This window comes from Priapulus caudatus, unplaced genomic scaffold (assembly GCF_000485595.1).
Source record: "Priapulus caudatus unplaced genomic scaffold, Priapulus_caudatus-5.0.1 Scaffold589, whole genome shotgun sequence".
Lineage (NCBI taxonomy): Eukaryota > Metazoa > Priapulida > Priapulimorpha > Priapulimorphida > Priapulidae > Priapulus > Priapulus caudatus.
Genome location: NW_014577650.1, coordinates 103,941 through 117,451, shown reverse-complemented (window position 1 = coordinate 117,451; position 13,511 = coordinate 103,941). Strand labels below are relative to the sequence as shown.

The 13,511-nt window shown below is 45.1% G+C and overlaps 1 protein-coding gene across 2 annotated transcripts in view; it reads left to right on the top strand.

Moving 5' to 3' along the window:
* The first annotated feature begins 6,217 nt into the window (after nt 1-6,217).
* LOC106811901 (cap-specific mRNA (nucleoside-2'-O-)-methyltransferase 2-like) overlaps nt 6,218-13,511 on the top strand; it is a 27,551-nt gene continuing 20,257 nt past the window's right edge. For both annotated transcript variants that reach the window (XR_001394224.1, XM_014815634.1), the window contains exons 1-11: nt 6,218-6,709; nt 8,100-8,234; nt 8,787-9,034; nt 9,249-9,375; nt 9,699-9,896; nt 10,089-10,209; nt 10,511-10,776; nt 11,323-11,487; nt 11,936-12,067; nt 12,586-12,768; nt 13,008-13,322. Coding sequence is in view for 1 of the 2 variants with exons in the window: in XM_014815634.1 (XP_014671120.1) it covers nt 6,527-6,709; nt 8,100-8,234; nt 8,787-9,034; nt 9,249-9,375; nt 9,699-9,896; nt 10,089-10,209; nt 10,511-10,776; nt 11,323-11,487; nt 11,936-12,067; nt 12,586-12,768; nt 13,008-13,322 (2,073 nt within the window). In the remaining variant the exon portion in view is untranslated. The remainder of the gene's footprint in view (nt 6,710-8,099; nt 8,235-8,786; nt 9,035-9,248; nt 9,376-9,698; nt 9,897-10,088; nt 10,210-10,510; nt 10,777-11,322; nt 11,488-11,935; nt 12,068-12,585; nt 12,769-13,007; nt 13,323-13,511) is intronic.

Sequence of the window (13,511 nt, the reverse complement as noted above, 5' to 3'; positions counted from 1 at the left end):
AATATAAGATATCTTGGCCGTTTGGAAGATTGCTGAGAATTGAAAGGCTGCCCTTGGCGTGAGATGGTGTCGTGAGCGATGTTGCGCTCTCTCGGATCCTGAAGGCTCGTATGTTTGCTTGGTGGTATTTGTGTGTTGTTGTGCGGACCCTGATGGGAGAAGTGCATGTTCCTATCGGCGATCGCAAAGACACAAACCAACCCGCAGTCACGTTCAACACCAAAGGATCAGAAGACTGTCCGACCGAGTCGACGAAAATCAGAACTAGAATGGTCTCAGTGTGGTCCCGATCTCTTATCCGCGTTTAATGTCATTGACGAATTTAAGCCTATCGTTTAATTTCAGGAGATCCCGCGTTGTATGTGAATAGGTCCAGTCCACGATCATTCAACATGATTGGCTTGGTACATGGCCTACATTTCTCTCGATTCCGAGGCTTGTATCTGCCCATATACGAGCGAACTTGCGCTCCCCTTTGGCAGTCACGCCAATTTCGGGGCAGGCGTGCTAGCCTGCGGCTGGCCGGGGCGCACATTGAGACTTGTTATGCGAGGACGAGCTGCAGAGGATGAAGCCCACTAATGGTGGCCTAGAAGGAGAGCAGATAGCCACTGTGCTAGCCGGCTGTGTGCCGCGTCACCTGTTGTAGCATCGGGGGCTTCACCTTCTCTCCGTCGCTTTGGTTTGTATATGGTTGTTACTTTTTCGCTCCGGAACTGTCGTAGACGTTTCCTGCGGATACTGTATGATGTTACGGTCTGCTCTCGCCGACGCGAGTCATGACTCATTAGTAATGCTGGCACACCGTAGGCATACCTACGTCGCTACATCGCGATCGAACGACGGTGCAGATTTACGGCTTCGGATCGAGCGTGTGAGCTGCCGTGTCGTTGCACTGAAAGTGCTTCTTGCGAGGGTTAGCCAGAAGTGTGTGTACGGAAGGCGGGAGTTCCCCGCATATGTTCGCCGACCGCAGATAAGGAGTTTCTCACTTCCACAGTGTGCGTGCGCACTGACCTGGAGATGTTACGCCCAGCTTCGCACGAGAGCCGGCTCTGTACGTGTGCAGCTTTACTTTATATTTTATACTATTCCATCATGCGTTCGCTGACGGTTCTCCACGTCCACAGATATCACTGTGTGGTCGTTTCGCATTGTGGCTTTTTCAGGCTGTGCGCTTGTACAAGTCTGAACTCGCGACTGGAGATACTTGAAACGTCGCAACAAAGCAGATAAAGGTTTCTCCCTCAGAAATGTCGCAATACGGGCGCCCGTAGTACTGCGTATGAGTATAAGCCGCGTCAACAGCTACAATTTTGTGTCTCTTGTGGGGCGGCGGCCTAGCATGCATCTCGGCGTTAGACTTACACTTAATTTAGTAGATGATGCAGGCCACCGTGGAAGCGCAAGCAATGTAGGGTCACGACCCACGCACAGAGCCGCACATCACATGTTCGCACGAAATCCGTGCGGACAAAAGGGATCCTAAATGCATCCGAAATAGTAAAATCATGATAAATATACAGGAGGCCAGAGCAAACAGAGACGGACGGAGTCAAATCACCATTGCGGAGTTGTCTATAGTCCTACGCAGACGGGCAATTTCACTGAATCCTGGCATCAGCTTTCTCCTCTGAACAAACTGACAGTATTGGAAGCGGCCGCCTAGTTATGAATAACATTGGCCGTCAGCGTACAGAACTGGGCGTCGCACTATTCGCGGCCGGAGGGCATTATCTACAGGATTTCAAACATAATATAGGCGCTTGAATATGTTATATTAATAGCCCGACAGTTTCTTGTGAAGCCAATGCGGTAGGCCGTTATAAAGATACGTATCCGTAGTCGTGACATGCCGGCTTGACTTGTACCACAAGATTGTCGAGGCTGCACTTACATACTATGAAACAAAAACTTAAGGGCAATGCGATATCGCTATGGATAGCTGGGCCTTATGCAGAAGCAAACCTGCTGGCGCGTACATTATTACGGGCCCACACCGGCAATTCTCAGCCACATCGGGATCAACCAGCTACGAGATGGCGGATATAATATAGGGTACAGGTAAGATGCTACAGCATGGGTAGTGTTAGTTTATCAGTTGGTTCGTCAGCGTGGTAAGTGTTTTGCTGCTGCAGCAAGCGATACGGCGGAGGCACGAACGACATAACTTATTGTCTGCTTGATTTCGAACTTGCGTGCAGGCTATCGTCAGCCCAGCACGGGGCGCTTCGGCATCCGCACTAGTCTGAAGGGCGAGAGTGAGCAGGAAGAGCTAGAACGCAGGAGACAGAGGATGGAGAGAAGAAACCACAGGAGCAGGGGAGGATCGGAAGGATCAGGAAAGGTGAAGATCAAGGTAGCTCCGTATACACATGAGTATGAATTAAGCTTATAAACTGACTTTATTCATTTGATCGGAAGCCTCTGGTGAGGCTGACAGACGACAATGGCGCCCGTACGTAGGCGCACGGCGCTAACTTTAATGCGATTCTGATTGATCGAGATCGTAATTCACGTCAGTCTCTGAATAGTTTAACATTGAAAACACGCAACATGTAACATAAGATTTCAATAACGTCGACGCGCCGGTTGTCAGAAACGTCACAAGTAGTTATGATAGATCAGTCAAGAAGTAGATATAACTGCGTACGTCCCCCAATCTTATTACCGTACCCGATGATTTACAGCGAGCTGCTCTCTCACTATCTCGTACTTCTGATTCGAGTCAGTGTATAATTATAATTCATAATTTATAAGTGAGGTGCGTGAAAGTATGAGATTTCATACGTTACGATCGGCCACTACGCTTCGCTTAAGGCGCGGATAAATATAAATGACTGATGAGCCATCTACTCGCCAGTAGTAAAATTTCCCCTCCTGACGCCGACTTCAGCAAAAAAGACAAGTCAGTATTCGCGGTTTTTATCGCTTGTGTCGGAGCATGGGCATTAAATAACAATCGAGTGTATAACTCCATATAATAATGAGCTAGCACAGTGACTCCACATAGTGCTTATGTACCCTCATACGAACAATATATGGAACTTTTGATCTCACCAAATGTTAGTTACAGTGATCGACAGTGGTTTTTTCGAAGCAGTATCAGATACATCAAGTACCGATGTACGGTAACGTCGACCAAACATGCAATAGGAGCTGTGTGATCGCTAATCGAGGACAATGAGCTTGTGAACCTCGTGGCACCCTACAAATATTTGATCGATAGCTAGTGCCTGTACGGGTCAGCACATAAATATAATTATATAATATGAGGAGTACGTATATGCCGTTGTGTACACACCGGACATTTCTGAAAGTCAATTCACTTATAGGATGGTGTTGATATGAATATACTCACAGGAAGTAGAGACTATATATAAGCAAGAGGTATTAGAGGGCAGATTGCTTTCTTTAATGTAAAATGCGTGTAATGACGTGTACTGAGAATCACTCTGATGTTGCCTAACCACTCAGTATTCTACACAACATCCGCAGTTGCTAACATCGTAGTGCAACGATCTCTTTCAGCCAACTATCTTATTCGAAGACGAGTCTGTAATGACGTACTGACAAAGAAGCCGAAGATGAGAATAGCTAAGGTACTTCTCATATTGCCATACAGAAGTAATCCATACAGCAGAATTTCTGACGTCAGTAACGATATAAAGATGATTAGTCTAGCAGGTGAGACATCGGCGCCTGCGAGTACAATCGACCGCTCAAGACACTTCGGAATCAAATTTTTTCGTCGCTTATTTTCAACTAGTCTTTTCTAAGATCGCTGAATCGTTTGTGTAATAGAGATATGTGTTTAAGGAGATCGAATCAGGTAGGCTTGTTGCTGATACGTCTTCTCCAGCGTTGGTACTAATTAGGCAGCTATGCTGAGTCATGCGCGCAGTGCGCTGCAAGCCGCGATACTTACCTTGTCCATAGACATATCGGAACTTAAGCTATTATCTGGTAGGCTCTCGAAGAGTCCATATTGAGTTTTGCTGCAATAGAAAGAATAAAAGTATATCTACGAGCAAGTTTCACGGGGTTGTCGGTGGGATGGCGCGCTCTGGTTCTAGTAGAATAAGTCTATAATCGAATCGAAGGAGAAGATTACGGGCATGGGTACGATTCCTAGCATTAACCAGAAAGATGGTAGTGCAGGTGCCGTGATACGTCTCATCTTTTGAGGCCCCTTCGGCGGCCCAGCCATGATGAACTAACGAGATGATTAAGCAATATGATGCATAGATAGTAATCTGGCGCATTATAACTACGAATATTGCAGGTACTAATCGATGGCATAGATTTTTATCTATATTATTGAAAATGCTTACTAATCGCCTTCGTGAAGCAGAGCACTCGAACTCGTAAATATAATTAAAAATATAAAAAGAGTAGTTCCTAGAAGCACTTCTGTGTTTGCGCTACGATCGTAAAATGGGTAATCATGAGTAACAACTAAATTTACTATATCATAATGTATCTATAACTAAAGGCGTATTGCACGCGGTCTATAGGACTATAATCCACAATCACACACTGTCGCTGTGAGTATAACACAATCTCGAGCGGCTGTTTTTATTAATGTTGGTATGTTTTGTAAATTACTCTGATATAATCATCATAGTGTCATTATATATCCTCACTGTTGTTGCTAGTTGCATGGAGCGATTGGGTACTCACCGAGTGGAAAATGGTTATCGCGTGGCCATTGTCCCGGCACGGCGGCAGTGATAGAAGAGTTTAACGGAAAAGGGAGAGGTGGTATATTCGTCAATTTCAGGCGGAGCGCATACGAAAAGGAAGAGGTGATACGGTCAGGCGAGGCGATAGCGAAAAGGAAGCAGTGGCAGTACGGTCCATGGCGGAGGCGATGACGGAAAAGGAACAGGTTTGGATACGGTCATGGCGAGGCGATAGCGAAAGGGAGGGGTGGTCCGGTCATGTGGTGGATACGGGATAAGGGGACTGGGGGTGAGTCAACGGTGAGTTGCTGGGGTGGATACAGGTCATGGGCGCGGTGACTACGGACAGGTGGGTGGTGGATACGGGAACGCGTGAAATAGTGGGTGGATACGGTCAGTCACGTGAGTGGGGAGGATACGAAGGGGGAAGGTGGGTTGGGTACGGTCCATCCCCCCTGAGCAGGCCTAGGGGTGATCGGAAATAGGGAGGGGTGGATACGGAACAAGGGAAGGGAGTCACGGCTGGGTGATACGTAATCAGTGGGTGGAGATCAGGTCAATGGTGGAAAGTGATAACGGAGAAAGAGGGGTGGATACGAGTCATAAGGTGGGGGCGGAGATAACGGAAAGGAGGGGTGATAACGCGTCCATACGTGGGGGTGATACGGAAGAGGGTCAGGCGGGGTGGGTATACGGTCATGGTGGGGGTGGATACGGTCATGGTGGGGGTGGATACGGTAATAGTGGGGGTGGATACGGTCATGGTGGGGGTGGATACGGAAAAGGAGGATATGGTCATTAAAAATGTGAATAAGTTATTATGGAAATCCGAAAATCTGTATATATACCAAAGTTATTTATAAACATGTGTAAAATGTGAAAAATCTTCTAGAATGTATTATAACAAAATGACAATAATAATTCGTAGGTGTCTACTTCAGTAATGTATAGTAATTCGACCCGATATTTTTTCTAACTTAAACAAATTCTGCCACGAGAATAGGACCATGTTGGTAAGAGTGGTTTCAGAACAGCAAATTGACGCATTGTGGCTGATGGAATCGCTATCCTCAGAGGTTATATGGTTTATTGTTATTTACACGAATATTATTATTATTAATATTACTGTTTCTTACTGTTTTTTACTGTTATTTATGATATGGATGTTAACGTTTCATACAAATAAAATTAGAGAATGACTATTTAACTGCTGTTCTTAGTTTGCATGTTATATTGTAACACCGTACGTACCCGTTCCATGAAAGAGGTACCACGCACAGCTATGATCTTTTTTGCTTGCACAGGAGAAATCACGTGCGCAATTCCGTAAAACGGGCTATTAAGGCCAGAACCATAGCAATAATTATAGAGACACTTGTATATTATTTCCATGGCCAGAACACTGAGCTATGATGTTCAGCGTGTAGAATAACAGCTCAGTGGGCCAGAACTAGACAGAACGAGAGCAGAATTTTGCGCAGAATATCCTAAAGGTGGCAGCACAAGCATTACTTCGCATGCTGCATGTTTGAAAATGATTTTCCAAAACATTACGAAGCCGTTTCAGATCTGCACATGATAATATACGCTCTCCGTTGGCACAGTCACGATTAGAACTTATGCTAGGTCATGTAGGTATGGTCGTTAAATGTGGTTGAAAAAATACAGGCCAACTATCAGTTTCCAAGTACAATTAACATGATGGATAAATTAGTATCTATCTCCGGGTGGCGAAGTCATCCTGTGGCTGTATAAACAATAATCAGTAAACACTAGGGTTCAAGGGGTCACTACACTGGCACACAGTGATACACATATATTACGCAGTAGGAGCTTGTGACATGGAAGCAGAGCGAAGGCAGCCTAAACGGAGTCGACTTGACTTGTCTAATCATGGTCACAAAGAAAAAGACATCGATATCCAGTCTCAAGTCGACAGTCTGTTCGGCAAGAAATTTGTATTTAACGGAGGGGAGTGGAGTCTTCCACCTTCAAGCATCCTGTTTACAAGTGCAGTTTGGCAGGTAATTTGGGAAGCTATGCTGTGACACGTTTTCTTCTTCCAGTATACCTATACTATACTATAGTCTATAGTCTATACTATAGTCTATAGTAACTACTACTACTACTACTACTAGTACTACTACTACTAGTACTAGCTTTAGAACTACAGCCCTCCGCTCCGCCGCAGGCTGTAGTTCTAGAGCTAACTAACTACCAACACATGGTATCCAGTAGGTGGCGCTGCATAATGTATGTGCCAATTGGGACAGCCCTCCTGTAATTCCATACACAGGCACTTGGAACGTCTCAATAAAATAAAAAAATGTAAACACGAAATGTATTTACTACCAAAGTCTTAATGTTTCTCTACTCTATTTAGCCTATTATTGCCAATAATTACCCGTAAATGCCGGTCAAATGCTCATCTGCAACACACAAGTACACAGCACGCCCGCCCTATGCACAAACAACATGAATAAGAGAGCAGGTAGGAAAGCGTGATCGAAAAATTTGCTCGACGCTCGCTTCATTTCACACGACTACAGAACGAAAACACACCAAACGGCCTCCACCTTGGTATCTATCTGTAGCTAAATGTTCACTTGTTCGAATTATAACTCTGTCCTATGTTCTTACCTACTCCCGCCAGAGATATCTCGTGCAATCCTGCAGGAAATCCCTCTCCGTGAAAATGTAAAGAGGACGAGATGTCTGTTTATACACGAGTGATGGGGCGCATTGCATGCCGAGATGAGCTGTTGCCTGCCTCCGAGCCTCCGTTTCGAGGCCCGCCAAGCCAAGCATAATGCGCGCGGGCATGACGTCACACACACACACGACTACAGTGATCGATCGAAAATAGCGCCGTTAGGGATTTTCGGATGATACGTCCTCTACATTTTCACGGAGAGAACATTTCCTGCAGGATTTCATGAGATATATCTCTGGCGGGAGTAGGTAAGAACAAAGGACAGAGTTATAATTCGAACAAGTGAACATTTAGCTACAGATAGATACCAAGATGGAGGCTGTTTGGTGTGTTTTCGTTCTGTAGTCGTGTGAAATGAAGCGAGCATCGAGCGAATTTTGCGATCATGCTTTCCTACCTGCTCTCTTATTCATGTTGTTTGTGCACAGGGCGTGCGTGCGGTGTACTTGTGTGTTGCAAATGAGCATTTGACCGGCATTTACGGCTAATTATCGGCAATAATAGGCGAAATAGAGTAGAGAAACATTAAGACTAGTAGTAAATACATTTCGTGTTTATTTACCTTTTTTTTTTAATTGAGACTTTCCAATTGCCTGTGATTCCATATGTTTGTGGTCCACCGCTTCGTATTTTTATTTTCTGCCTGATTTAGAGGCACACCGCTGTAACCCTCATTGATTCTGTTCTTTGGTGATTTACAGATCGAGGCACTGCAGACGATGAAGCGAGAATTGAACGAACTAAAGGACAGACTGAGTGACAAGGACATCATTGAGTGGGGCTCTCACACAGCTCAGACGAACAAGGCCGGGGCGGTTCTATGGCACCTGAGAAAAGTACGTGCGACAGCAGTGTGGATGTATCTATGCATGATTGTGTGGGCATGTTGATATGATTTGTGTCTAGAAATGTTCATGGTAATAGCACATAGATGTACGTTATTTTATCTTATATGTATATATATCATATACGTAATAGCATGATTATATATATATGATATTATATATATCATATACGTAATAGCATGATTATATATATATGATATCAGGGGTTAATAATATTAACCCCTGATGATATATATATATATATATATATAGGTAGATAGATAGATATGTAGATAGATGATAGATGTATAGATATTCTTTATATGTGTGGTCATGGGAAAGGTAATCACTATTACATGGAGCTGTGGGATATGCAGTCGTTCAGGAGGTGACGTAATGTGCAGATTTATCTATCGCGAAATTCTCCATGTCTTCTGGAGTAGCTCTGGATGTATGAAATTCTTGGATACACTGAGTACATGTTGTCAATCTCGCATCTGATTGTATCAGGGTATAATAATAATGATAATGACAAACATATAACCCCTGATTGTATGCATGCAGTACTTCAGAGCTGAGCTCTGCACGCAGGCGTGGGCGAAGCTTCACGAGATCCTGTGCGGTTTCCCGCTTGTGCCACGTGGTGGCGCCTTCAACTCGCTGCACCTATGTGAAGCACCAGGAGCATTCGTCACCAGCCTGAACCACTACGTGCGGACGAGGGCTGTGCCAGTGGAATGGACCTGGCTCGCTACAACACTCAACCCGTTCTACGAGGGAAACAAGATCGGGTGCATGATCGATGATGACAGGTCAGGTTAAGCAGCTACATGTATATATAATATAATATACACAATATATATAATATAATATACATGTATAATATGTACATACGTACACACGCACACACACGCACACACACCCACACACACGCACACATATGCATACATGTATATGTATGTGTAGATTGATAGGTTTAGCTATATAAATTTATGTATAATATATACTGGTCATATTTCCCGACAGGTCCTTGATGATTCACACACTAGATAACTGGTACTTTGGGAAGGATAACACTGGTGATGTGATGAGCGAAGAGAACCTTGCTGGTCTGATAAATCATGTCAAGAGTGGCGTGGGAGGCATTCATCTAGTGAGTGATACCTGCTCGTGCCATAATATCAATGTCAATGTAAAGTGACACAGCACAAACTGTTGTTGTCAGCTGCAAATGTGTGAGCAGACCTGTGTAGTGTTGTGTGTGGATTAACATTGAATCGAAGGCGTGAAGGTGTGAGTGCTATCTCGTTCTTAGTTCCTTCTCTCCTCCTCAGAGAATAGGGCTGGGTGAGTGCTATAGCATAATTAAAAAACCATCAAGTATATAATCAAATATTTTTATTTGAATTACATGCAATAAAGATTTAATGAATAATTAAATAAATAAAATACATAAAAATGTTCCGTTTCCTGTAGGTGACAGCAGATGGCAGCATCAACTGTCAGCATGATCCTGCCGAGCAGGAGCACATTGTGTCGCCGCTGCACTTCTGTGAGGTCGTCACTGCACTTCATCTACTGGTGCCCTCTGGTGGCTTGGTCGTGAAGCTGTTTACCATGTTTGAGCATGCCTCTGTATGCCTGTTGTACTTGCTCTGCAATGTGTTTCAAAAGGTTTGTGGATAACCATGCAATGATGTTGAGTAAACTAGTTTTCTTGTTGTAGGTGTATCCAATTCTGTATGCTGACTTTCACCCCTAAAGAGTTTTATTCTTCTGTGGTCCATCTGTTACACAACTACAATTAACAAAATCATTTCACTGCAACGTCTATAACGTGATGCACTTAATAAAAATTTGTTTTAGGTTTCAGTAGTGAAGCCTGCCACGAGCAAGGCGGGAAACTCGGAGGTGTATGTCGTATGTCTCAGTTACGAGCCCCCAGAGCAGTTCAGCACGTTCCTGGAGGCATTGCGTGCAAAGTTTGGTATGTGACATTCCAGCCTTCTTGAAATGAGAACACTCGTGCCTGTGGGTGTTCTTCAGCTACCTATTAATCTTGTATTTGTTCTTGCGTGTGGTGCACCACCCAACCCCAGTAGTTGTACCTACACTTGTGGTTATGCCGACATCAGCACTGACACTTGTGCAGATCCCATCCCTGCACTAAACCTAACTGACCGAGCCCATAATTACCGAGGAATGATTACCGATGATTACCCTGTGTTAACGAGCGATTGCCAGTCGCTACGTGCCACACTCACGCTTAGCTGTATGTATGCCTGCAGGGCCGGATTCAACCGCGGAACCGATGTTTCCGTTGTCTGCGCTCCCCGAGGGGTTCCTCTCGCAGGTTATCGACTGCTGCACTCTGTTCACCTCGCACCAGATCAAGGAAATCTCCAGGAATCTGCGCCTGTTCCGGAATCCGGAGGCGGATGAGAGCAGGGAGAGCTTGGAGGCAGTGCGTCACGGCGTGGCTTCGCGATTCATCGTCGAGCAGCAGCTGATGCCGATGACTGATGCTCAGCGCGTCGTCCCTCACCTGAACCAGGTAAGTCCCTCACCGGAACCAGGTGAGTCCCTCACCTGAACCAGGTGAGTCCCTCACCTGAACCAGGTAAGTCCCTCACCTGAACCAGGTAAGTTGGGTTAGCCAGCATTCCGACGGTTTTGTTAGGAGTCAGCGTTTGTGTGATGGCGTCACGGTCAAACCTGTATACGAGGGTCACTCGAAGGCGATGCCAAATCTGTCCTTTATAGACAGGTGTCCCTTCTATACAGGTACTTTCATTTTATAACTGCCTCTCAAGGAAAAGGCCAAAAGTGGTTTTTTATAAACAGGTGTTCATTCTATAGGGGTGGTGGCTAACCCAGGTTTGACTGGATCGTAAATGTTCCCTTGACATGTCACTGACCGTGAACAATGTGAACAGATGTTTCTTTAGGCCTGTTTTGAAGGTTAAGACTGTAGAAACGCACGAACAGTTGAAGCGTAAGCTGGTCCTACATGATGCAGAACTCTTCCACTGAACTACCCCATGTAGCGTCAACAAGCTTGCTTTTCGTTTCAACAAAAGTTGATGATGAACTGTTGCAGAGGATACAAGAGTTCGGGTGCAGCTACCAGAGCAAGGGTAAGCGTCTGCTCACAGGGACCTATCGAGAGAGACTGGGAAAGCAGAGTTTGTGGAGAGAAACGGCCAGCCAGTTGGTGAGAGGTCTGGAGGGAAAGGAGCAGCAAGATCTCTGGTACTGGCTGCAGGTGCGTGTAACAAGATTGGACGTAACATTCTATAGTACGCTTCTGCACTGCCGTTGTTGCAAAATATAAATGGGCAGTGAAAACAAGCCTTTATATAAGGCTCACTCAGGGGAAATGCCAAAAAATTGTATTTTATAGACAGGTGTCCATTCTATAGAGATCATCACTAACATGTAAGTTTGCCTACATATTTTGCCTGTTCTTAAATCATATTCTTATATGTTTTAATCTGGTGTTATTGTGCACCACCACCATGTAATTGGCAAGGGAGCTGGGTGTCAATCCGCAAAGCGTTTAGAGGTGGAAACGTTAGAATAGCAAAGGTTATAGAAGTTATAAATCCTGCATCATGAATCTAAAATCTAAATCTAGAAGCTTCAACTGGATCTCTTGAGACCGATACACTGTATAAGTCTGCTTGCTTCGACTGTGCTCGCTTGTTGTGTAGCCGCCATGCAGGGATCTAGGGGAGACAGACTTGGAGCTGGTGACAGGAAGGCAGCTTACACGTGTGGTCAGCACAAAGTTCTGCGATCCTGTGCTTATAGAGCTCCTGGACGACGCACTGTCTAATTCAGCAGTAGGTGTCATATCTTTACCACGAGTCTGGCGTGGATCTATCACATTTAGTCAACGATGGGACAGTGCACACGTCTCCGAATCCGTAATTTGGTTTTGGATTAAATAGAAAATCATAGAGAGAAAAACAATATTCAAAACGGAGTGCAAGTAAACGAACGATCACGCAATCTGTGATCCTAATGTTTTGTCGAGTAACATAACAACTGGCTGGGTTCAATCTGTGTGGGGGTTCAATCCCCTCAAATCTAAAATGTTGTATTATTGTCGTTTTTAGGATCTATTTTTTACAATGTCGCAGTCCGCTATTTATAATCAGGAATTGTTACAGGATTGTCGTAATTTTAGTATCTATGTTTTACAGTGTTGCAGTCCGCTGTTTTATAATCAGCCTTTGTAATGCGCACGTGAACATATCTGCATGTAACGTGCGCAATATAAATCAATAAATATTATTTATTATTATTCACATTTTTACCAGACGCAATCCTACATTTTTCTTTACTATGACCATCGCAGGCATCGCAGACAGCCGTCGACAGTGGTTCGTGGATTCCAGAGTTTGCTAGCAGTTTATGCCAAGCTTTGCTACTGAGCACCCCCGACTGTGTGGAGCTGAACTATGCACTGCATGCAGGTGGGGGGAAGGCAGACACGATGTTTCTAACGAAACTGAAACAGGAATTGGGAAAACTTGTAAAGGTGCGTATGTGCCGCTGCACGTTTCATCTCTGTGCTCACACGTGTTGTGACTCTTGTATCTATCGCGTACCTACGTTTTGGCTCCTAGGACCATGACACATGCTAGCTTCACGTTGTCTGCTCTCACACACAAAACTGATTGGCTACAGAAATGGCTACAGTTAACTCCACATTGATTATAGTTTAATGACCACTTGAGCACCACGAGGGAGGAATTGCTATCTCATCTTTCGTTTCAGCTACGTAGTGACAGAAACCAAGCTGTCGAAACTGGAGTCAAAACGTGTAGCAAGAAGCCGGGGGAAGGCTGTGGAACTGCCGTCTCATTCGATCTGTCACCGGCCGAAGCCGTGGCTGGTGACACTCCGGCAGCAACCGACGTATCTGCTGCGAAGTTAACCCGTTATTGCGACGATCCAGGTGGCTGCCACAGCGATGGGAAGGCTAGCGTGAAGCCTTACCTGTTGCTTAGAGACGTGACCAGTGACGCTAAGGTGACGGGGGAGGTGGATGCAATGGACACGCTCCTCAAGTGCGCACTGAATGCTGTCGAGGTGTGTGAGTGGCCATGTATAATTGTATACATAGTATAGCTATAGTGAGAATGTAGGTGCGTTTGTGGCAGAGCTCTGCCTATGCCCCATTAAGCCAATTTCTGCGTTGCGATTATGCATGCATGCAGGGCTCGAATTAACCGACGGCACCGACGGCAATTGCCGGCGGTGCCCCTATCAATCGCCGTA